This window comes from Lepus europaeus, chromosome 14, assembly GCF_033115175.1.
Source record: "Lepus europaeus isolate LE1 chromosome 14, mLepTim1.pri, whole genome shotgun sequence".
NCBI lineage: Eukaryota > Metazoa > Chordata > Mammalia > Lagomorpha > Leporidae > Lepus > Lepus europaeus.
In genome coordinates, this window is record NC_084840.1 from 51239175 (window position 1) to 51265534 (window position 26360).

General features: G+C 42.9%; 1 protein-coding gene across 6 annotated transcripts in view; it reads right to left on the reverse strand.

The window, feature by feature from the left end:
- Positions 1-26360, reverse strand: part of SIPA1L2 (signal induced proliferation associated 1 like 2) — a 228768-nt gene that overhangs the window by 107227 nt on the left and 95181 nt on the right. For 5 of the 6 annotated variants that reach the window (XM_062210619.1, XM_062210616.1, XM_062210613.1 and 2 more), the window contains one exon: positions 7498-9224. In XM_062210619.1, the coding sequence (XP_062066603.1) occupies positions 7498-8971 (1474 nt within the window). In that variant the 5' untranslated portion in view covers positions 8972-9224. Of the gene's footprint in view, positions 1-7497; positions 9225-14330; positions 14385-26360 lie in introns of those variants that run through there. The other variant, XM_062210615.1, reaches the window with a different exon arrangement.

Sequence of the window (26360 nt, forward strand, 5' to 3'; positions counted from 1 at the left end):
AGTGAAATGCCAGTGAGAGTTCCTATAGTTCTAACTGGCACATAAGCCAAACTATATAGAAATTAGAGTGGTCATTCCTCTGACCAAGGAATTAGCTTCTATTCTTGAAAGGATGACTCAAGGCCTTTAGGGGCCAAAAGTTCAGAAAGTTTTAAACAGCAGCCAGTCCTTCACAGGTGCCCACAATGCTGCAATGGATGGGAATACAGCCATTGCCATCACCCCATCAGAGAGCCCCTGCAAGAGAGAAAGCCCAAGTGTTTTCACATCAGCCACATGGAGCTGTTGCAACAATGACCCACAATGCTGAATCTCATGTGCAGCTGGACAGTTCCTCCCTTCTGAGAGCCCCCGGGTCTCAATGGGACCTCTGTCTGTGGTGGCAATGCCGGCCAGGGAGGTTAAGAACTGAGTTGATTATGTCCGCAGAGGGAGGAATTCATGTCTCAGAATGGCACTATTGTTAGACAGCGCTCTGTTCACCCATATGAATTTAATAGTGTCCAACTCCCTATTAATTTTCATCAATGACTGCATAAAACCAGAAAATAAAAAAAGCTACTGGGCATGAAATTCAAGACAAATGCAGCCATGCATCAGTGGGCAAGGAGGTTCTCTTGATATGCAAAGGTACGCTCTTGAGACAACTGTCACATTAGTGACACTTACATGCACGTGTTTGGATGGGGTGGAGGACTTCCCCCAGATACCTTTCCCAAGGGCCCTGTCTGCCATATGGTTCTAGACCTCTGTCTCTCTCCCTTTAAATGCAGCTATGGACAATCACTGCTTTTCAGAAAGAAAGGACTTAATGCACTTTTGTAAGAAACCCTTGGGGGAGGGACAGGCTTTGTGACAGGCATTTCCCTAAGCTCCTGACATGAGGTAGTGCATTATCCCACTTTACAGATGATTAACTGAGGTACAAGGTTGTTCAACAACCTTCTCCTGAATTAGGATGTGAATCCAGGAGTGCTCCTCATCTTGAGGGACAGCATCTCGCCCGCCATTCATGGGTCTCTGTTGACCCAAGGTTGACCTCCAGCTGTAATTAAAATATATGGACATTTCTGCCTAATGGTAAAAAGATAATTCTTCAGCTACAAACAACAGTTGGTATGAAGGAGGGGTAAGAGGGCTTCTACACTTGTCCACTTAGCAGACTTACCTCTGAGGCATTATCTTTCAGTTAAAAAACGAATGACAAAGCACAGCCCTTGAGAAGAGGAAGAGTCTGCACAGAGCTGGCTCAAACAGTAGTCACTACAGCTAGGGGACTCAAAGAGGTGCAAAAAGGAGAGCTCCAGGGGGAACTAGTGCCGATGGCACAGATGCTTGACACTTTGCTCTCAGGGGTTCAAACAGCACAGCCTGGGATGAGACCTGAACAGAGGAAGGGGCCTCTGAAGCTCAAGGACTGGCACCATGGGGCAGAAAAGGACCTGGGAAAGCTAGTCCTGCACCCTGCTGTCGGTGATCTGCTCCACTTAAAAAGCAGCTCGAAATCTGCTTTCTGGGAAGTTTCTGCAAAAAGAATTCCCTTCTGCCTTGACCCAGGAAGTCTCGGAAAGCTAATATGACCAACAGAAATTAAAGACATGCTCTCTGGTCTATTCGTTTTATAAGAAATAGAGAAGAAAGAAAATCACAGGAAGCATAACAGAACCATAAACACCAGGATCCCCAAAGTGCCAGGCCAGAAGGGAGACAAAGGGTCCCACCAAGCCTCTTTTCAAACACACTACAGAACCTTCCCTGTACAATGACCAAGCTCTTCTGGAAAGCAGTCCTAAAAGATACATATTTCTTTTGTTGGACTTGTTAGAGAAAATCCAAAAAGTGAGTTAGAAATAAAGGCCTTATTCAGAGAGATTCTTGGGCCTGGGCACCAAGGGTATCCTGAACCACACTTCACAGCCACTTCTGTCTACTGTGCAGACTGTAAGGGGGGAAACTGAAAGACAATGTCTTTTTGCATTTCAATAAACACAGAAGAAAAAGGAAATTATAAGGCTGGACCATTCCCTGCCCCTTAGGAAAAGCTGGAGAACAATATTCAGGAGGAGATTGCCTGCAATGGACAGTTTGACTCTACTTGAAACACAGGATGGAGGTGCCTGCTGACAGGAATCCTATGGCAGAACTGTGGATAAAATCTTGTTTCTTGCCGGCGCCGTGGCTTAACAGGCTAATCCTCCGCCTTGCGGCACCGGCACACGGAGTTCTAGTCCCGGTTAGGGTGCCGGATTCTATCCTGGTTGCCCCTCTTCCAGGCCAGCTCTCTGCTATGGCCCGGGAAGGCAGTGGAGGATGGCCCAAGTGCTTGGGCCCTGCACTCACATGGGAGACCAGGAGAAGCACCTGGCTCCTGGCTTCGGATCAGCGAGATGTGCCAGCCGCAGCACCCATTGGAGGGTGAACCAACGGCAAAAAGGAAGACCTTTCTCTCTGTCTCTCTCTCTCACTATCCACTCTGCCTGTCAAAAAAAAAAAAAATCCTGTTTATTCTTGTTTTCAACAAATAATAATTAGATACATAATGAGCATTTATGACATTTTACTTTAAAATTATTTTAAATTTACACAATAATTGCAAAGAGGGTGGTTTCCTTATACTTCTCACTCAGCTTCCCAGTTGATAATGTCTTACATTACTTTGGCATATTTGTTACAATTAATTAATTAACAAATACTGATATTATTATTAGTGACTGTGCAAATCATTCAGCTTTCCTTTCCTTTCATCCAATGTCCTTTTCCATCACAAGGTTTCATCTAGGAATGCCACATTACATTTAGTTGTCAAGCCTCTGGAGGCTTCTCTAGCCTGTAACGGTATCTAAGACTTTTCCTGTTTTTGATGATTGAACGGTTTTGAGGATTCGTTAGGGATTTTGTAGGTCCTCATTTGCAATCTTTCTAACGTTTTTTCCTTAACCACACTGGGGTCATGGCTTTAGAAGGTCGTGGAAGTGTCATTCTCCCCACACCCTGGGCACAGACTGTCTACAGCACTTGCCACTGTCGATGATCTCACCTTGATCACCTGGCCGGGGGTGGGTGGGGTATTTATTTATTTGCCAGGCTTCTCCCCTGTAAAGTTACTTGCCCCCCTCTCACAATACCCCACCTTTTAGAAGTTGAGTTACCAAGCACATACAGGTGGGGAGACTATGACTTAAACTTCTATGATGATAAATTACTTGGTCAAGTTAGGATTCCTTTATTGAAGTGAACTTTCATTAATGTATCTCTGATGAGTCTTTTGGGAGGAGCACCTAAAAGAAGGGAAGAAATATATGTTCCCCTATTACAGTGCTTCTATCAGGCTGATAAAGTTTTTCTCTGAAGCAAAGCAGTCATGAACTCCTCTGCCCAGATCCTGGCTGGCAAATATCTAGCATCTTCTCTGCAGCCAGAGCAGATAAGGATAACTGATAATAGCTCTTAAAACGCTGATGCAGCTCTGCACAAAATGACATGGAAGGATGATCATCAAAAGAAAGTTCCATAGCAATAGCAAGAATAGGCTCCATTTACATAAATGCATTTGCATCAGAAAAAGCCTACAGGGATAAAGATGAAATTGTTAATGCTGGTAAATTGGGGGTTCCTTTATTTCTTTTCCTTTCTCTACATGTTCTTATTTTCCTATCATCATCATATCATACTTACATATCATTTATAAGAAGGCTAGAAGAAAAAAGGTATAAATTGTCTCTTCTTTGACGTCCCCACCGCCCTCCCCCAACACTTGGAGGGTGTTGGTGAAACCAGCTTTCCCAAGACAAAGTTCCCAGGGAGCCCCAGCTATATCCTGCCCTCTGGTTTTACCTGTCTTTAGTCAACATTACTCACTTGGCTTACTAGGGATGGGCTTTGTCTACCCGATAGGAAATGGGGCACAGAACAGGCTTAGAACTCCTAAGTAACCCAGCAGGTACACAGTTTCTTCTAGATTTAAAAATGACATCACCAAACAGGGACCCACAAGGACTGTGTATAGAGTTCCAACTCTACCTGTACGGGGGACAGCTCCCAGTACCGAGCCAGGCCTAAGGCCACTGCTGTGCTACCTGGAAAGCTAAGCTCCCTGAAGCTCTCAGGACCCAGGAAGGTCAAGCACACCTTTCCCCTCCCCTGCCCAGGGCCATTCATCACTGTGGGAGAGCTCAGCGAGGACTCAGCACGGTCACTAGAGTTCCACCAAAGGCATGGGCGGTTCTCCCGGCAGTCGCCACCAGAAGGAAGGAACAGCACTGCGCATTCTCTGTGTTGGTCATAATCCCCACTCTCCTGACGAAAGCACAAACGGATGTGCCTGGACAAGCGAGCCGCTCCCCTGCATAAATGCTTTGCAGAGTTATGAAGACACCTGTCAGTGACTGTAAGCCACGGGCATTCACCTCTGTGTAATGTGTGGCCCTTTCACGTCAACTGCCCAATAAATAGTAAACCACATGATGAAAGTTCCATACTTCAAACGATTCCCAGGGATGGAGAGCCAGTGAATTCTTCTGAAAATGAAGTATGAAGCAGAACATTCAAGCATAGAACAAAATAAAAGCCACTCAGAAAAGTATCAAAAGATCCCTGAGAGTCTGTTCCCAATGAGAAAAACTCTGAGAGGAGGGAAAATACAAACTGGAAATGGAATAAAAGGTATCTGAGAAGACACCATTCTCTGTGCCAGTCTGTCTGGGCCCACCAGAGGTCTGCTGTTAAATATGAGGATGTTGCCACAACTTGGAGTGTGTTTACAACTCAAAGGGTCCTGCACAGCTGGGGCCAGTGGTGAAGCTGTGGCCTCATCTCCTCTCCTACACCACGGGATACCTTGGCCAGCTCTGGGTCCCAGCACCATGTGGCTGCCTCTGCCCTTAGTTCTAAATGGCCCCACAGAGAGACCAGCAGGAGCAGCAGCAAATGCTATTGTAGGCAATTTCACTTTCAATTCACACTGGGCCACAGGAGAAAAGCTAAATATAGGAGAACACAGGGCATGGTTCACAGCTGTACCGGTGAGCAGAGCAGAGCCAGGCCGAGCGTGAGGCTCGGGCTTACTCTCCCAGCAGCTACTCGCTCCCTCGGCTCCCTTGGCAAAGCAGCATCTTCCACAGCACAAAATCACAGGACACTGAAGACAAAGCAACCACAGGGACTGCTGACCCGCTCATCCATGTTGCAGGCTTTGCAAAGCAGTCCAGAATCCAGCTCTCCAGCTAGCTCACAGACACAGAGCACACAGCCCAGAACCACGGGATCCCAGCAACCCTGAACTGCATCCACCCACAATTTTGTCTCAGGGCAGTCTATGCTCAGATTCTTCTTCGGGGCTTGTTTTAATTTCACATTCAAATCTAACAAGTTTGATGCTACTTCCGATGCCCTCGAAAGACATACAGGAAGTACAACACTCACAGAGGAGTCTTCAAAACAAGCAAGTGATAGTGGAGAGTTACCGAGAAACTACAGGCAGCAGTCAGGAGAACAGGGTCTAGAGACCAGAAGTCACCCCACACACGAAACAGACCCTGAGGACAATGAATCAGATGGTGGTGACCATTGGTCTTGTGAACAAAAGGTTTTCATTCCACACATACTTAGGAGGTGCAAGAGAATATGAGATGCTGGCACTAAGTCCTGGCATAAATGTGAACATATATAGAAGTTTTATGTTCTGATATTTTAAAGGATGAATCACAAACTATTTACACAACACTCGGCTAGCCAGCATGATGAATTCCCTGAGGATTCTGGCACATAATAAATCTAAGAGTCTATATTTTATTGCTACCACTGGTAGCTATGGCTTCATTAGTAAAAACAACCTTAATGCGGAAGCCTACTTCTCTACTGTCTCTCTTTCCAGAAAAACTTAGTTTCACCCAGAACCCATTCTTGTGCAGGGCTTTATAATGTGAGGCCTCTGGACGAACAGTTATGAGGGTCAGGGGTTAGTTTAACCGCACGGACTAAAAGGCAGGTCAAAGATGCTGTGCTCTTGCTGGCCACTAGCAGTGGTAATAGTGATGCCTATCAGAAGCCAGGACTGGGGTCAGGTGCTAAGGCCCGGAAGGAATAGGAGGCACAACTGGGGAACCGGCACCTGTTGGCAAAATTACTCCAGTCCCACTACGCCATCAGTATGAGGACAGAGAGACTGCTCAAGTTACATGACCGGCCGTGATGCAAGAGTCTGTTTATTGAGCTTTTTTGCATGCTCAGCGTAATAACTACTTCTCTGATTTCTATTATTTTATAATAACATGACCACAGGTGACTGGTTAAATCTGAATGCAAAAAATGGGGAAATGAATTTCTAAATTTAATAATGAAAATTTATCCAGGAACCAGATTCTTTTAAGTTCATAGTTGGCAAGAAAAGCAACAAAAAAGGCTCTATACTGGTTTTTGTTATAAGTGACTTGAATGGACAGAATGACCTCTTGAGATCTGAGTTATCCCTGTGATCTGCTCCAAAGAAAGAAACAACTAGCATCAAAAGTTACATGCAAATGCTCTGAAGAAGACAGAATGACAGAACTGTTGCTTCATTAGGGACAAAACAAGGAGTAGTCTGTCTGCCCACCTTTGCTCCTTAGGTACTCCATAAGCTTATACTTGGGATTGGGAAAAAGGGTGAAAGATGAAAATGAAGACATAAAATGGAGCCTTGAAAAGCAAGCTCTTCTATAAGGATGAGCAAAGGGGTCCAATTGTACCCAACAGAAACGCATCCAGACATGCCCTGAAGGTTCTACTGGCACATATGTGAAATTCATTTCTCTGCAAGTCTCTAAAAGTGTGCATTCTCATGTCCCTGGAATAACTGAATGACACTTAGTTAAAGGCTGAGGTCTCAATTACGAAACCTCCAAAGAACATATCCTTCAAGCCTGAAGATACAAATAAAAGCAAAATATAACTGATTTTACATGGCATTAAAGAATTTGTAAGTAATAGTATCAGAAAACTATTTGCATTTTAACACGTAAGAACATTTATAAAACTGTAAACAAACTTTGCCTATCATGCTAATCCATGCATTCTCTCAACAGGAACTCATCTGACATGTTCATCACATACAGCAATGTAGTAGAAGCAAAGCACAGAAAAGACTAAAGGGGTAAAAACTCACAGGATTAGTCAGTGTAAACAGTGTAAGGGATTATTCAGAGAAGTAGGAAAGGGCTAGAGCTAATCAGGGAAGACGTACTAAGAGGGGTAAAATCTAAATCTAGTCTATATTTGTGATGTTCACAAGCTGTTAGAGAATAGGCGGGGAGACATTTCTACACTGCAGGTTACGAATCAAGAAAGGCAGGAAACTAAAAACATTAGTCTGGCAACACTGGAGGACCATCAGTATGTGTCAAACACAAGGGCAAGCCCAGTGGAGCGCTAAGGAATGCACAACACAAGGTAAAATGTTGCACTAGCCTTGAAGAGAGAATCCCTGAGACACACCTGTCCACCTCCAGAGCTCTTCCTTACCTTTCCCGTAGAAGAATTTGCGGTAATAGTAGGCCCCCAGGTCAATGTGCTCAATGATGTAGCGCTTGACCTTCTCCCTGTGAATGGGCTGGTTTTCTCGTGGCACTTCCAAAACCGAGACGCCTGCATTTGTGCAGTGAGAGCTGAGAGACGACTCAAAGGAGCAGCTTTCCCCAGAGCTGAAAGAGGATGAATTGGCTCGAGAGAGCGCGATCCGCCTGTCACCTTCTCCACCAGTCTCGTTTCTAAAGTAAGGACAACTAAGGACGAGGTCGTTGCTTTTCCCATCCCCTTCGTCAGCATCCAGGTTCTCTTTTGAGTTGAGGTCCTCCTTGCTCCCCAAAGGGGACTCACAGTTGCCTGTCTGGCCTGTGGGCATCTGGGTCTGGGATGCGGCAGAAGCCCCGGTGGTTATGTTTTTTCTTTTCCCCACATTAGCCCTCGTAGCCATGGCTTCGTTGATATTAAACAAAATGCTCTGGACATCATAATGTGCAAAACATCGCTGACAATGCCAAGGGCGAATGCCCCTCTCAAGGCGGCCCTCCTCCAGTTCTGATGTGAACTTGAAAGTTTCATGCTCGCTTTTAACAGTTCGCAACTTTCGGAAGAGGGATGTTTCCACCGACTCCGATTTTAACCTCCGTTTGAAAGGCTTGTCCCTGTCTCTCCCCATCAGGAGGGCACTGTCCATGTAGTCCAACCCTGAGATGCGGACAAATTCTCCCCTAGAAATCTGTGCTGCTGCATGAAGGCTGGGGGATATTGCAGGGTCACAGGGAAAAAACTCAGGGAACCCAAAGGGGACCATTGCCTTGTGGTCATAATTCTCTACTCGGTACCCTCGAAGCATAGCAAAAAAGTTTTCACCAGATAAGCCCTGCCTGTCGATGGACGATGTGCTCCCGTATTCCCTGTGCAGGGCGGCCCCAGTGTTGGGGTTGACTGCGTTTTGGTCTAAGACATCTTCAGCATCGATGTCACTGATGGTGACATCGCTATTGCTTCTCTGCCTGATGGGGTGAAGCCCTCTTTGAGGAGAGTGAACAAAGATGTCTCCGATGGTGTACTTCGCCTCCACGAAGTCCACATCAAGCTGTTCCTCTTGCTGCCCATCACGCTGGTCATTCTGCCCATTGTGCATGATAGAGGTGACACTTTCGTAGCTGGTCTGAGACCGGCTTTCCCACAACGTCTTGCACGTCAGCTCCTTGGAACAGTCCTTTTTAGGAGGCCACTCAGACACTCTTGCTCTCACGCCCATTTTGGGCACAGCTGGGGTACCATTGGCTGGACCACCACTTTCACTGGAATTTGAGGCATTTAAAGAAGTGGGTCCCATGTTGCCATTAATGGCTTTAAATTTTCGAGCAAAATAATCATCCGACTGCATGATTCTGGGAGGGTCCTTGAACTTTGAAGAGGCTCTGCCAAGTTTGTGCTTATCTTCTTGTGACTGCCTTGGGTCACTCATGTCTAGCAAAGCCAGAAGCTCCAAGTCTTCCCAGAAGAATGGATGCAAATCTAATCACATTGCTCTTTCCAACACAATAATAAGTGCAGATATAAAGGCTTTGTCTATTTTTCCATTTTAACCAAAAGTAAACAACATCCTCAGAACATAGTGTCACCAAAACCAACTTGCTCAGCTGTTGTGATGAATTTGTACACCTCTGTTCTTTTCAAAAGCATTTCTTAAGACATCTGGTCATGGATGTTTCCTTCACCTGCAATAAAGGAAAGGAAATAGCCATTAGCAATTAATAAAGCTCAATTTCAACACATTTTACAGTATGGCTCATTATTCTTTCTCTCTTTGCTCCACCCACGTCGAGTCTCCCCACAGCAGTCACACCGTTCCTTCTCTCTGGAACATCTCTATCTTCCTTCTCCACATGGCTGTCTCCTGCCCTGACACTATATCTGAGCAAAGAGACTCCCCCTCGGTGACCTCCACACACTTGCACTCATCTACCTCCAACAGAGCTGTCAACTGGTCAGTCTCTCTTACCAGCAGATCTCAAGCTCCTCTGAGCCAGGAGCCAGCCCTTTCAGTGTCAGATTCACATGAACTACTCATGCAGCCTGGTTTAAACTACAATAATCATACAATATTTCAATGACTAAATTAATGATAAGAGTAATAAGCTAGTCATATATGTAATGTGATTATTATTATACTTTCTTTCAAAATACTCAAATTGTCCCACTGCAGAAGGTCAATATCAGGCATTAGCATGTGAATCTGTATGACTGTTCACAATCAAATAAAGTGAGAAAGGTTCTTGAATGACCTGGTGTCTAAAGAATTCAACTTTCTAGTTTACTGTACTACAGGCAAATGTGTGGGATAAAATAAATCACCTAGATCTATAAAACACTGCAATAAGATCTCTGTGTTGGTAGAAACTCAATCTAACCCACTCTTCTCTTTAATACAAATATCTTTTCTTCTCATTTACTCTATCTTTAATTAAACAAAAATATTGCCAAGGATTATGTATCTTCCCAACTCATGACAGATTGAGTACCTCACTTGTCAGTACAAGAGTGACAGAACAGCTCTATCTCTTCTGGAAATAATGGTGGTAATAAAAGTATAATACAATCGCTTCTCAGCCTTTAGGCTAAGATCAAGTGTAGTATAAAAGTATAATACAACCGATCTCCCTCACCCGTCACCAAAGCCTAGGAAATAACTGCAATTCAGCTCAAAAATGTTAAAACCCCAACCAGCTAAATATCATAAGAAATCTTTCCAATGGGCTCTTAATGGTACTGAGATGAGCATGTGGTGGTCTCTTGAAACAACCTATATTTTCTGGTGATGGTAGCTGTTTTCCTCACATTATGTACATCTTTTTTAAAGTCTTGGCATGATAACATGCTGTCTATTCCCAGAACTGCTCATAACTGAGGAAATATACTGATATTTTATGATAGGACAAACAAAAGGAGAGTAAGCGTCAGATGCTTACATGCACAGAAGAGGAGACATACTATCTCATGCTTCTCAGAAAGGCAAGAAGAATGACTATATCTTACTATTTCACTTAGAATCATTATGTTTAAAAGGACCACAGATGACTGAATTTTAAGCTATTTCCTGTACAATTTAGGCTATTATCAAATCTGTTCCTGGAAAGTGCAAAAGTGACAACGACAGTACAAGACATCTTGCCTAATCTCTCTCTCCTGAAATGTATTTGATTCACTTGTACTAGGCTTGTACAGATTCTGTAAATTCTGTTGACATTTCTGCTGTGAATGGCACACAACAAAGTATTATTTCAGTGACTGCCAAAGAACTGCATGAATTCACAAACAGTCACTGATACAAAATTAGTTTGCAGTTACTCATTTGCATGTATTCTGTGCCTGCCCTAGCCAGCACCAAGTTCCAACCTATCTATAGTTTTCAGAAATTTCATCTGGAACACAGAATTCATCACACAACTCACCACAGAACAGTAAAATGTACAGAAAAAAAGTAGAAAGAACAAAACTGAATCCTAGCTTTGAAACAGTAAGAAGATAGGTATATACCTTCTCAAGCCTGAAAAAGAGACAGAACAGTGCACAAGTCTTCAAATGAAAAAGAAGACATAAGCACAGATATAAGACATGAAAATATAGATGTGTAAGTATAGTTACCACATGTAACTCTATGGCAACAAATCTGAAAACCCAGAGGAAACAATTAATTTCCTAAGAAAACAATATCCCCAAAAGTGACCTCAGAATGGAAAATGTGAATAGAATGATGATCATTGAGGTGAACAGAAAAAAAAAAAATCAGCTGCAAATTGAAAATGATATCACATATACAAACATGAAATGCAAAAAAAAAAAAAAAAAAAAAAACCACCTTAACCATTGCTTTGAATTCCTTTAACCTCCTATTTGTAAGATAAAATAAATGCCAATTAGGACATATTCTATCTCCCTCCCTTTTCTATGTTGATGGCACACAATAAGTATCAATGTTTGTACAGACGTCAAAGCAGGAAAATATTCAAAATTAAAAGCTCAATTAAGGGGTCAGTGCTGTGGTGCAGCAGGTTAACGCCCTGGCCTAAAGTGCCAGCATCCCTTATGGGCACCGGTTCGAGATCTGGCTGCTCCACTTCCGATCCAGCTCTCTGCTATGGCCTGGAAAAGCAGTAGAGGATGGCCCAAGTCCTTGGGCTCCTGCACCCACGCGGAAGACCCAGAAGAAGCTCCTGGCTCCTGGCTTCGGATTGCATCGGCGCAGCTCCAGCAATTGCAGCCAATTGGGGAGTGAACCATCAGATGGAAGACCTCTCTCTCTCTCTCTCTCTCTCTCTCTCTCTCTCTCTCCATCTCCTCTCTCTGTGTAACTCTTTCAAATACAAAAATAAATCTTTTTTTTTTTTTTTAAAAAGCACAATTAAGAGACCAAGAGACTGCCACCCTACCCCACTGCCCTCATCAGAGCTACACAAACCAGCATCTCCTCACACCGGTAACTCTTTTGCCATACCCCCAGGGAAGCTCTTGAATTTAAGCCACCCACTAATAGACGTGCAGAAAATAGAGAAGCTATAAAATATTAAAACTAGGGTTAGAAATAGTAAGATATACACTTAAATAATTAGTCCAGGAAAAACTGACTATACATAGAAAGTCATCAGAATTTACTGGGCTCAGATTCTTATTGAAAAATCTGTCTTCTGAGCATCCAACTTCCTCTATAGCTGTAACTTTCTCATTGTTTAACATACAATATTAAAAAATAAAAGATGTTTATTCTATAGTTCTCTTGAAGAACAAAAGATAGGGTCAAAGAATAAGGATTATTATTTTTTTATTTATTTGACAGGTAGAGTTATAGACAGTGAGAGAGAGAGACAGAGAGAAAGGTCTTCCTTCCACTGGTTCACCCCCCAGATGGCCGCTACGGCCGGCGCGCTGTGCTGATCCGAAACCAGGAGCTAGGTGCTTCCTCCTGGTCTTCCTTGCGGGTGCAGGGCCCAAGCACTTGGGCCATCCTCCACTGCCTTCCCAGACAGCAGAGAGCTGGACTGGAAGAGGAGCAACTGGGACTAGAATCTGGTGCCTATATGGGATGCCGGTGCCGCAGGCGGAGGATTAACCAAATAAGCCACAGTGCCAGCCCCAGAATAAGGATTATTTTATAACAAATAGCAGACGTGATTAAAAATCAGTGCATTTGTGCTGCATTTTATCATTAGGTTTGTTATAGAGGATAAAAGCTAAGCAAACTCAGAGCACATGAAAGCCTTGGTCTGAGCTTGTCCCTCCAAATGGAGCACCAACTGCCTGGGCCGAGCTGACCACCATTCCCCATCACCATGCTCCTCCCCAGCCAGGTATTCCTGTAAGGGATCTTCCACTTCCAAATCACCCATTTTCTAAGCCTGATAATGAGCACTTCCCCTAGCAGAAAGCCCACTGCTAATGCCTGACTAGTGGTTAGAATGTCGTTTGGGATGCCCACATGCTATACAGAGTTCTCCGGGTAGAGTCTCTGCTTCCCTTCAGATCCAGTTTCCTGCTGATGTGCAAACTGGGAGGCAGCAGATGATGTCTCAAGTATTTGTGTCTCTGTCTTCCACGTGGGAGACCCAGAAGGAGCTCCTGGTTTGGGTCTGGCCTAGCCTCTGCTGTTGTTGTCAATCAGTGGATGGAAGATATCTCTCCCCAAACCCCACCTGCCTTTCACATATAAATAATTTGAGGGGGAAGAGAGAGAGAGAGAGAGAGAGAGAGAGAGAGAGAGAGAGAGAGATCACAATATGAGTCTAGAGTCTAGAACTAGGTCTGTTTGGTTTACCACTTCAATAGCAGTACATAGAAATTTCTAGTGTGTGGTAGATGTTCAATAAATACTATCAAGTAAATTACTAAATGACTAAACAAATACATTAGGCAGTAACCCTCTATAATATAATATTTAAATAGCAAGTTGTTGTATTTACAGAATCTATTGTATTGTAATCATAAAAATTTCACTTTCCAGAAACATGTTCATTACAGAGAAAGAGAAATGCAGATAGCTACTAACACTCTGCAAGACACTATTTGCCTCAAGACATTTTCTCAAATCCTTAGAGCAGATTACCATGAACATAAATTCAACATTCAACAACTATCTCACTCTGAAGAGGACGCTTCCCATCATCCCCCACTTCCACAACAGACAAATGTGGTGATTACAGATGTGTCTTGTGATGGTATAGACGGGAAAGAATGTCATACTTCATCTTCTAAGCATCTCAGCGGCTTCCTCTCTGAGGCTAATGGCTATTCCCAAACATGGTAAATAACAAGGATACCTAAACGGCCAGTTCTGCCACCAGCTCCATGTTCTGTGGGTTGTTTATGGTGGCTCTGGACACAAGTCTACGCACCATTCCAACCAGGATGTCACAAAAGGCACTCAGCACCACATCCAAGTTAGAGACGAACATACAGGAACTGCTGAGTCCACACCTGTCTTCTTTTTCATGAACAGCTGGGAGTCTGTTCCTCTCTTTAGTCTTTGTGACTTTTCTATCATTTCATCATTCAAAGAGATTGTGAAATTGATGAGGGTAGTATTACACTGGCAAGTGCAAAATTGGTCTCCAAAAAGTAATGGTATGCTTTCTCAGAAGGCAAAAGTGTTACTTAAGGAAATGTTCACAAGATGTGTCAGAGGACAGTGTTGTGGTACAGCAAGTTAAGCTGCCACTTTTGATACCTACATCCTCTATTAGAATGCCAGTTTGAGTCCTGGCTACTCTGCTTCCCACCCAGCTCCCTATAATGCACCTGGGAAGCAATGTGTCACCGGCTCCGATACTTACTACCTGCCATCTACAAGTAAGACTTGGATGGAGCTCCTGGCTTCAGTCTGGCCCAGTCCTGGCTGTTGTGGTCATTTGGGGAGTGAATCAGCAGATGGAAGATTCTCTCTCTCTCTCTCTTTCTCTCTCTCTCTCCTCTTCTGTCACTCAGCCTTTCAGATAAATAAATAGACAAAAATCTAAAAAATAAAAAAGATGTGCCATAAAACAGGTCTTCTTTGCCACCTCGACCACTAGCTCCCTCCCACCTTATCCCATTCAGAGAGTGTATAGGGATTAACAACTACTCTTCTAAATGAATGGTTAAATGAACAAACATTTCTGAGTTGGTGTGGTTTAAAAAGTATATATATCAAAGCAAATTCAAGCATTACTTAATCCATCCTGGGACTAGACAGCAGACCAGAATTCTGCAGCAGAGCCTGTAATGTCATCAGCAACATGGAGATCTTCTCTTCAAGGAAATTCCCCAAACTTAGATTCTATCTGGGGAACACGGAGAATTGAAGTCCATGTCAAAATGATCAATAATTAAAGTAGATATCTAGACTAATGCTTAACACAGCCATCTTTCCTTTAAGTTAATTCTTAATGTCAAGGGCACTGTCACCCAATAGTTTCTAATAATTCTTACATTTCATCAAATTCTATGGCTTTTGCTCCCCAGTAAAGATAAAACAAATTGTCACCAGCCCTCCGTGAGCACTTTAGAAAACAACATGGAAACCTGTGTGACCTCACAGGTAGGGGGTGACCCAAGTGAGGAAGAGCTAGGAGATGCAGCAATCAACAACTGCAAGAGAAATTAAAGAATTTCAGAGCCTGAAAGAATAATCTGCTTTCATCCTAACAGTCCTGGTAATAAGTCTTCAAGGATTAAACAGAAATGGAGAAAGGGATATTTTAAGCATAATTGTCTTTAAATAGAATTTTTCAAAGTTTTCCATGAGGCATCAGTGAGTCTTTAAGACCAATGTTATAGTTATAATTGAGCCGCTTATCAGGACTGCAGCTGTAGCAAATGGATTGAAAAACCACAAAATGCACAAATTATGAGCCCCATTCAAGAAAAAAATGGTTAAAATTACACAGCAGATTTATAATATAACTACAGTAAAAAAAAAAAAGCTTATTTTCCCTACCAGTATCCCATCAGCTCTAATACTAACATATGTAATTATGTAAGAAATAAAAGGAGGAACAAACTGACCCCACTTTTACTGACTCTTCTGTGGCCAAAAAGACAATGAAAGAGGAGGTGTTATTTGCACTTGAGGTTTAACCACCTGAAATGCACTTACCAGAGGACTACCATGCCAGGGACACTCAGCCTGGTATTATATGAAATTACAACTAAATATCTGTAAAACAATTCATTAACTCGCACTATCAAATAGACTACCCAACTCAAGAATATAAAGTGACTTGATAAACTGTATGTTATTAAAGAATAATGATTATAAACTGATACAGAAGTTCAATAATAACATTACTGAGTTGGATATGAAATCAGTTGTTGGACATTCATCTTGAATGAAGCACTGGGTACCCAAGATATTTTTGGACATGAGGACTTAAAAACTAGCAGAATTCTCTTCTTTGGGGTTTCCTAGCATAGGGGTAACCTATGATTTATGAACTGGAACAAAATATATTCTTGGTGGAAAGTTCACACTGGTGTTCAATAATTCACTTTTTTTTTAAGTCAATTAACTTTTTGTTTTGAGGAATGTGTTAAGTGATGTCCCCTTGGTACGGAACAAGGGTTTTTTCATGGAAGTACAGCAAGACTTAAAAAAAAAAGTGCCTGAAGGATTCGGTCTCTATATAAATCCCATATAATTAATTGATATCACAGTAACTTGTCCTTCAGGGTGAGTACGAAGGGTGTTAGGTGAGGCTCCTGGACGGCTCTACTCATACATAGTAGTGAACTCCATTTGAGAGGAGTCCTGGTCTGTCATATTCACAGATCACATCCTCAGCCCCCAATCACACCTGACACTTAGCTGCCACTCAGGATTGACTTATGCACATTCATGTAAACTGAAGTGACTACACACCAAAGTACTCCAGAGCACTGAGACAACACAGTGTCCTAACACACGCTGGGAGCACGGGTCTCCATTCCCGCCTTTTGCTCTCCTGGATATTCTCTCTTCCTCTGGTCTTAAGTGCTAGCAGTCTTCAGAGCTTACCCTAAACTGCCTGCTCATTGAATTCTATACATTTCCTTATGCAATGCTAGTAGTTTCATATGCCATCTCTGTGTAGATGACTCATAAATCTTTATCCACAAGCCCAAAGATGTCTCAATCACCAACATTTCCAAGTTGTGATTTTAATGGCTTATATCCTGCCCGCCCACTGAACCCAAATATGCTCTCAACTGCCCAAGCCAAATACCCAGTGTTCATTCTGCCTTCCCTTCACAGCCCATATCCAACCCAAGCCATGACTTTCTCTATGTTCCTCAAAGCCATACTCATCTCTCTACCTCAACTGCTACCACCATAGAACCACTACCATATATTTTTCTAGCTTGTTATAAAAACCCTTCAGTACTTGCAAATTTCCCTCAGAATAAATCCTGTTATGTTAGAGTAGCACAGATAATTCGTGATTTGGTACATGAGTATGTTCCACCTCTTGTCCAGCTGATGGACCTCTGTCCACTATGCTCATATTTGCTGACCTTCATTTTCTTGTCCAAGGAGTTCTGTTCCTCTTGCCCAAATACTCCTGAAGACTTCTTTTCTCCCCCTTGTCTTGTTAACAGTTGTTACTGATCAGCCTTCAGCTCATATATGATGTTTTCTGGACGCTTCCTCAAATCACAAGGTTAGTTCTAAGTGATCTTACTTTGTATCCCCATATCACCCTGCATCATTTTTCTCACCATAAGTGACACCATGCTATTTCATATCAGCTTATTTACTTTTTGCTATCTTCCTCTAAACTCTAAGTTCTAGAAGACACAGACATGTCTTGGCATTTGGATATTCAGCAAACACCCCACTCTATTATATGCTAGTTGAAACCACTGTAATGTTGCTTACCTTTTCTGAGCTACTTACCTGTGAAATAGGGATAATCATATATTTTTAAAAGATTATCCTTGGCCGGCGCCGCAGCTCAATAGGCTAATCCTCCGCCTCGTGGCGCCGGCACACCGGGTTCTAGTCCCGGTCGGGGCACCGATCCTGTCCCGGTTGCCCCTCTTCCAGGCCAGCTCTCTGCTGTGGCCAGGGAGTGCAGTGGAGGATGGCCCAAGTGCTTGGGCCGTGAACCCCATGGGAGACCAGGAGAAGCACCTGGCTCCTGCCATTGGATCAGCGCAGCGCGCCAACCGCGGCGGCCACTGGAGGGTGAACCAACGGCAAAAAGGAAGACCTTTCTCTCTATCTCTCTCTCTCACTGTCCACTCTGCCTGTCAAAAAAATAAATAAATAAAAATAAAAGATTATCCTATATATAATGGCAGGAAACATAATATTTATGAATAAACATTATTGATAAATTAACTTGAAATGGAGCATATGACTATGAAATGTAACTATTCCAAAGGAGCACAGGAATGAAAGAACTCATGTTTACAAAGTACAGGATGGGGGGCAGTGTTTTGGCATCACAGGTTAAGTGGTTGCCTCCAATGCTGGCATCCCATAAGAAAGCTGGTTCATTCCTGGCTGCTCCACTTCTGATACAGCTCCATGCTAATGCAACTGGGAAAGCAGTGGAAGAGGGCCCAAATGCTTGAGTCCCTGCATGTGAGAGACTCAGATAGAATTCCTGGCTCCTAGCTGCAGCCTGGCTCAGCCCTGGCCATTGTGGCCATTTGGAGAATAAAACAGCAGATGCAAGATATCTCTCTCTGTCTCTGTCTCTTCCTCACTCTATAACTCTACCTTTCAAATAAATAAATAAGTGTTTAAAAATATATACGATGAGTGTGAATTGATTTACATGCAACAAATAGGAATAGAAAGCAGTAACAGATTTACAATACGTAATATAAATCTCCAAGAGCCAAACAGAAGGTTTTAGAAGGCAAGAAAATTACCCAGAATATCCTCCAGTAAGGTGTTAATCTCTTCCCAAATGCAATTTCTTCTCTCTCTTTTTCCTCTCTCTCTTTTTTAAAATAATGCTGGGTGATGAGCAAGCAATCAGGGATTACTAAACTCTATATAATTCAGTCACCTTGAAAAGCCTACGTCTAAAAAAATTATTTATGTGTTTGTTTTATTTGAGAGGCACAGAAAGGGAGAGAGACCTCCCATCCATTGGCTCACTACCCAAATCTCCATGATAAGTTGAGGCTGATCCAGGGCAGGAATTTGGAACTCAATCCTAGTCTCCCACATGGATGACAGGGACTCGAGTACTTGAGCCATCATCAGCCGCTCCCAGGAAGCTAGAATCAGAAGTGGAGTTGGGACTCAAACCCAGGCATGCCAATAAGGGATGTGAATTAACTGCTATACCCAACTCCCAGCTACAACTTCTATTTAACATTACATGAGGAGCTGGAGTTGTGGCATTGTGGGTAGTGCCACCGCCTGTGCCTACGGGAGACAGTTTATGTCCCGGCTACTGTACTTTCAATCCAGCTCTCAGCTAATTGCCTGGGAAAAGCATCAGAGGATGGTCCAAGTGTTTGGGACCCTGCCACCTGTGTGGGAGACCTGGAAGAAGCTACTGGCTCCTGGCTTTGGCCTGGTCAACCCCTGGCCATTGCAGCTGTCTGGGGAATAAACCAGCAGATGGAAGATCTCTTTCTCTCTCTCTCTGTAACTATTTCAAATAAATAAATAAATCTTTATAAACAAAGATTACATGAGACTCTATCATATTATATGGAATTATTCTGGATTTCTTCACTTTCCATGGGTCAATAAAAAACAGGAACTAATTCCTAATAGCAATGTGCATTCACCTACACATATATCCGTAACAAAGAGAACAAAGGGCCATATTGTTAAATGGAAAACTTTGATCACAGAGGTTGTTTTTTTTTTTTTTTTGAAGGAAAGGGATCAGTTGTAGGTATTGACCACTTCTTATTAAATATTTTAAATGAAAAAGGGATAAAAAAGAGATAGCTCTCAATGCCCTCCCTCAGGAGGTCATTAGTTAATACATCTTTTCAGTAACACAGTCACTGAATTACAGATGACACAGTAGGAAATAAGTTGTTAAAATAAATAATTTAAGTTGATGCATTTATGTCAGAGGAAAACATGGCAAAAGAAGAAAAGAATTTCTACTTAATGCCAACTGATATAGAATGAATTTATTTTCCTTTAGCAATCATAGAAAATAATCTGTCCTATTCTTTGAAGAAAAGTTTAGTGACAATTCATAGCAAAGTAGAGAACCTGAGCATTTTATAATGAAAACTAGACAGGCTAGAACCTTCCTGCTGTTTACACTGAAGAGAAGCAATTCTCTCACTCTCTTCTCACTAATAGCATTATCCAGTAAATCAACAGTGCAAACTCTTGTAGCACAAAGGATTTATATCACCCTGTTCAACAAAACTACAATCAACCAACAGTACTGAAAACAGAACTAAACAGGACAAAACAGCTGGCTTCAATGCATTCTTTGTTAAAATGCAACAAGTAAACCACAAAGTCATCAAAATTGAAGATGCTTCCTTTTAACTTAGCGTAAAAGGACATGAAAAGAAAACACTGCCAATCCATACAATGGTCTAGTATTTGATTTTTTAAAAATAGTAATTTTAGCAGAGAATACACAACCAACTCCATTCACTACTCACAGATACACTGAAAGCCATCTCTGCACTGCTCCCCTGTGTATCTGCATTACAAGACACTGGGCTTTGCTGAACAGCCTTATGAGGTTTATTGTCTGACAGGAAAACCTCTTGATACTGAGTAAATAAACTTATTCAGTTCTGTGAGGAACTGTACTGGATGCTGGGAAGTAGGGAGAGCATAAAGATGAATCAGAGACCATTCTAAACCTCAAGAAGCTTAGAAGGGCCAGCATTGTGGTGCAGCGGGTTAACGCCCTGGCCTGCAGTGCTGGCATCCCACATGGGCGCCGGTTCGAGATCCTGCTGCTCTACTTCCAATCCAGCTCTCTGCTATGGCCTGGGAAAGCTGTACAAGATGGCCCAAGTCCTTGGCCCCCTGCACCCGTGTGGGAGACCCGGAAGAAGCTCATGGATCCTGGCTTAAGATCGGCGCAGCTCCGTAGATTACAGCCAACTGGGGAGTGAACCATCGGATGCAAAACCTCTCTCTCTCTGCCTCTCCTCTCCTCTGTGTAACTCTGACTTTCAAATAAATAAATAAATCTTGTTAAAAAAAACAAAGAAGCTTACCTGGGGTAGACACACACGTGAATAACAAGCCATACAAAATGAAGTTAAAACAGTATGGTACCATTTCAGGCCTAGCAAATTAGGAAAGTTGTGTGCATGTGTGTCCCACATATGCATGTGCACACGCGCGTACACACACACTCTTTCTCTCCTGCTCTCTCTCTCTTGCTTTCTCCTTACCAGTGAGGATCTGCACATGGATTCCCCCATAAACTGAAACCATCCTCTGAACTCTAATAAGGCAGTGTCATAATTAGGTGTCATAAAACTAATCAAATCATTTGAATCAATACTCTATTCCTGAAAAATCAACTCAAAAATTAAGAGATGTAGGAAAACTTAATGCAGAAAGATACTGATCCCAGAACCACAAGAATGAGGAATGTGAAAGTCCTCACAGCCATTGGCCAAGGTTAACACATTATATTCATCCAACAGAATACTATACAGCCCTTCCTCTTTTCTTGAAGAATATGGACAACATTGGGAGTTCATAATATGATGTTATATGAAAAGAGCCATATACAAAGTTTTATATAAAGCACAAAATAAAGTTAAAAACCTATGTACAAAAAATACTGCAAAGACACATATCCATATTAGTACAGTGGTTAGCTTTTGCAAGTAGCCTCATATATGCTTTCTACTTTCTTCCTTGCATTTTTCTAGGGTATCTAAATGACATAACTGTACATGTATGATAGTTACATTCTTCTTTAAATACAATTAATAGAAAAATATTTTTAAAAAATAATTCTCCAGGGCAGGCATCATAGTATAACAGGTTGATGCCCTGCTTGGGACACCCAGATCCTGTATCAGAATACTTGAGATCAAGTCCTGCCCCCTTCCTGATTCAACTTCCTGCTAAGGTGCCTGGGAGGCAGCAGATGGCCCCAGTACTCAGGTGTCTGCCACTGACCTGAGAGGCCAACACACTCAGGTAGACATTGGGGACTGGATTAGAAATTATACATGAGCACTCTCAAGTGTTTCATATCACACAAATACAAAATCACATCTTATTCCCAGTGACAGCAGAGCAAGTGGTAGCCTGGGTAGGAGAGGGTGCTGTGGACTGTTCCTATCTATCTCCAGGCCTTGACTAGTGTTATTTTTTTCCTTACCAAGGAATAATTCTTGTGCCCACTTAAAATCGGGGGAATGAGAAGGCCAGAGAGCAAGGTGAATCAGGAAGAGAAACAGACCATGTTGCTGGCAACACTGTAACTGCGAAGATAAAAACCACCATTAAGTCTGGACTGACCTGCTTCCTAATCTCCTTGAGAACCGTCCAGGACTCTTCTACTCCTTGTACCACCAATACCAAGAGCCAATGAAAGTAGACTGCATTGCAAGAAAAAGCAGGCCTAGGTTTCTAGGCCTCCTCAGCCTTGTACCTGCAGCCCCCACATCCTACCTGCGACCTTGCCCAGCAGTGTCCAAGTCTAACCCCTCAACAGTAAATGCAGTGGTATTTGCATTTGCAAATGTGCTTTCCTGATGTATTCCATAATCCTCAACGTGGGAGTTCTAATTTCAGATCTGCCTGCAAGTACCAGATGCATACCCTGCCCAGAAAGGCTAATCTTGCTGTTGGACTAATTCTTCAAAGGTAGGTGTGGACAAGGAGTCATTCATCAGATAGTGCATCTCTTTGTCCTGTGTCTGGGAGAGTGGCAATGACTGGATCACAAGAGAGAATGTCTCAAGGCCTGTCCTTCCTGTGGAGGGAAGTCAGTCTGCCTGGTTGAGCATAGTGAGCATAGTCACTGAGCTATGAAAGCAATCGGGCAGACTGTAGGGTGCATGCCTCCTTCTTCCTGTGGTGGGCTGCTCTCCTCTTTGCCCTCTATAGAACCACACCGAGGGACGATATGGACACGGGTCTAGCTCAAGGCAGCAGCTTTTTTAACCAAGCATCAGCAGGGAGATCTATGCATAGATCTGGCCCACAATCAAGTGGGATTTTGTTCCCAGTTGGCTCTTGCTAATACCAAATATCCCAAGGGAATCTCAGGCATTTGACTGGCAGAGCAAACTGGATATGATCCCAGTAACAACACCACCAAATAATAATAGTGAAATGTCCACAACACTGCTAACAATAACATTTAATTGATCCTTTTGGTTCTGCCTCAAAGAAACATTCTTTCTTCCCTGTGTAGAGAAAGCACTGTCTAGCCTGAGAGTTACTCACCTGCTTAGACTCACAATCATAACACCAGAGCCTAAGGGAGACCTCGCACCCTCACTTTAGAAACCTATAATTTAAATAAGGTCACATCTCTAGTTAGAAGAAAAATGGACTTCCTACTAGAGTCCCCAGATGCTAGCCGTCTCTGTCCTTTTCACCTTTCATTTCTATATGGTATTAGTGAGAATGATTAATTTTGGCACATACACATCTGACTTTGGCTGAAAAGGTCTACAAGGTTGCCCCCACTGCACCCTCCCCCTCTAAACTTTTGCTAATAGAGTTCCTTATGCTAGGAAAATCTTTCTTTTTCCTCTACTAGTAGCAAATCAAATGACTCAAGGTCATTATCTGTGACTCTTATTCCTCCAACTAACTAGTGTTCACACTGAAAATTTACATTGGAAGTTCTCTCTGTTGTTTTATTTTATCATAGACTCCATCATATTCATCCATGAACACACACTTTCTAACTTGTCTACCTACCTACTACATGCCAGGCTGGGCACAGAAGCATGGATGACCTAGTTCTTGACTTGGAGCAGGCCAACACAAGCTGAGCAAGGGCTCAGGGTGCCAGTGTGGCAGTGCAATGGGTTAAGGTGCTACTTGTGACACCACTTCAAGTTCCAGCTGCTCTATTTCAGATCCAGCTCCCTGCAAATGCACCTGGGAAAGCAGCAGAAGGTGGCTCATATGGATCCAGATGGAGTTCCAGGCTCCTGGCTTTGGCCTGGTCTAACTTGAATTGTTTCAGTCATGTGGAGAGTGAACCAGTGAACCAGATCTTTCTCACTCTGTCTCCCTGTCCCCGCATCTCCCGCCCTGTTGCTCTGCCTATCAAGTAAATAAATATTAAAAAAATAAGAGAACAGAACACTTCATTTAGGCTTTCCCGCAGTTGCTTCTGGCTGAAACAATGTGCAGAACTATGCACCTTCCCATCCATATTCACATTGCTAAGATTAAAAACTAGGGAGTAGCAAGGGCCATTACTACAGGATGATAAATAAGAAAAGATAATTTGCTTCTCTCTTTCCTCAGCTAGGAGTAGAGAGTTGCAAATTTTACTTCTTGCCTTGGGTGGGGTGGGAATAAATGGGTGTTTCCAACCTGGGCCAACAGAAACGGAAGTTGGGCCAGGAGAGGCCCCTACTACACTTTTGAGCTCTGACTTGCCTATGCAGTGTGTCCTAAACCACTGAAAGCCCTGTTTCTCCACTAAGCCAAGGTCTGGGAGGATAGAGCTAGCTCCCAGGTTTCCAAATGAGCATCTCTAGTGATTACAGCGACATTCTCTGACCCCTGTCACCCACTCAAGGTAAACCAACCTGTTTACCTTGCATTCTTTCCTGCACAACCAGAACTCACATCATCTCTGGGGGAAGGAACCCTAATCACTCACTCGACTTGCATTTACAGTCTCCTTCCTATGTTAGCCATAAAATTTCTCCCATAAACACATACCTGAGTCACTCCATAAAAGGTAAAAGTGCAGAAAATCTCGTAAGCTTTTTTAAGATGTTAGAACAGATTTTAGAGCAAAAAGGTAAACATTCCTTCATTCTAAGAAAATTTAACAAATTTGGGGTGGTTTTGACCAATAGATCTGAAACCTGCTTTGCACATTTTACATCACTAAAGAAATTTTTTTGCTTTGAATCCTGAGCTTCAGTCCCCAAGATTCTGTTCAGAGGACCTGGAGGAGCCCTGGAACCCCCAGCTTTGAGGGGGATTCTCCAGCACAGCTAGGACTGGAAGGCACTGGTTTAAACATGATTCAAAAAGAGGAAAACTAAAGGTGAATGTGTTGTTCTAATGCCTTACTGTTTTCTCCTTTCTCAAGTACTGACCTGTCTTTGACTCAGAATTCTTTTTTTTAAAAAAAAAAAAACAAATGTTTATTTATTTGAGAGGCAGAGTTTACAGACAATGAGAGGGAGAGACAGAGAAAGGTCTTCCATCCTCTGGTTCACTCCCCAAATGGCCATAATGGCCGGAGCTGTGCTGATCCAAAGCCAGGAACCAGGAGCTTCCTTCGGGTCTCCCAAGTGAGTGCAAGGCCCAAGGGCTTGGGCCATATTCTACAGCTTTCTCAGGCCATAGCAGAGTGCTAGATCAGAAGTGAAGCAGCCAGGACATGAACTGACACCCATGTGGGATACGCGCACTGCAGGCGATGGCTTTACCCACTACGCCACAGTGCTGGCCGCTGACAGATTTTTAAGCAGCTGAATGTCAGGCAATTTATTTACTCACAATGTTCCCAAAACAGTCTATACAGTCTATGAGTCTATAACATTATTCTATAACATTACAAGTTTCTTCTCTGATAGCAACCCAGGTTTGTTCTACTATCAAAACAGACTGTAAATTGCAAAATTATTGAGTACTTTCATGTGTTGAGCATTTTCTAAATACTTTCCAAATACTGGAATTCCAATAATCCATGTATAGGAATTACTATCATACCTAACTTAAAGTGAAACTTCTCAAGTTCTCCCACCCCAATATGTCATTCAAGGTCCTACCCAAATTTCATTCGATTCCACTTCTCTAACTTAGCAATCAATGGTATATTTATCATTTTTATTTTTATCTTTAAAGATTTATTTATTTATTTGAAAGGCAGACTTACAGAGTTACACAGAGAGAGGGAGAGACAGACAGAGATAGATCTTCTGCCCATTGGTTCACTCCCCCAAGGGCCACAACAACCAGGGCTGGACCAGAACCAGAGCTGGGCAAGGCTGAAACCAGGAACCACAAGCCAGGAGCCTCTTCTGGGTCTCCAATGTGGGTAGCAGGGGCCCAAGGACTTGGGTCATCTTCCACTGCATAACTAGGCATATCTGCAGAGAGCTGGATCAGAGGTGGAGTAGCCAGGACTTGAATTGGCACCCATTTGGGAGGCCGGAGATGTAGGCAGCAGTTAACCCATTGTACCACAATACTTAGCCCCTAATAACACCTTTAAAATTTCTTCCTGTCCCCCGAAAACACAAGGTCCTCTCCTACCTCTGGAATATTCAACAATTACAGCTCCTCTGTGATACTCAGAACACAATTATTGGGTTGAGTGTTTGGCTTAGTAATTAAGACACCTGCATCCCTCACTGTAGTGTCTGGGTTTGATTCGCATCTCTGGCTCCCAATTCCAGCTTGCCACAAATGCAGACCCTGGGAGGCAGTAGTGGATAGCTCAAATAATTGGGTTCCTGCCATGTACATGGGAGACCCGTTTTGAATTCCCAGATTTTAGGTTTGGCCTGGGACAGGCATTACAAGAATGAACCAGCAGAGAGGAGCTTGTATTTTTCCCTCTGCCTATTTTTCTGTTCCCACCTCTCAAATAAACAATAAAGAACCCAGACATTGACATTAGACCTATGTTCAAATCTTGGCTTAGCCATTTACTCACTGTTTCCGTGGGCCAATTTCCTACCTTCCAAGAACATTGGTTTCATCACCTGTG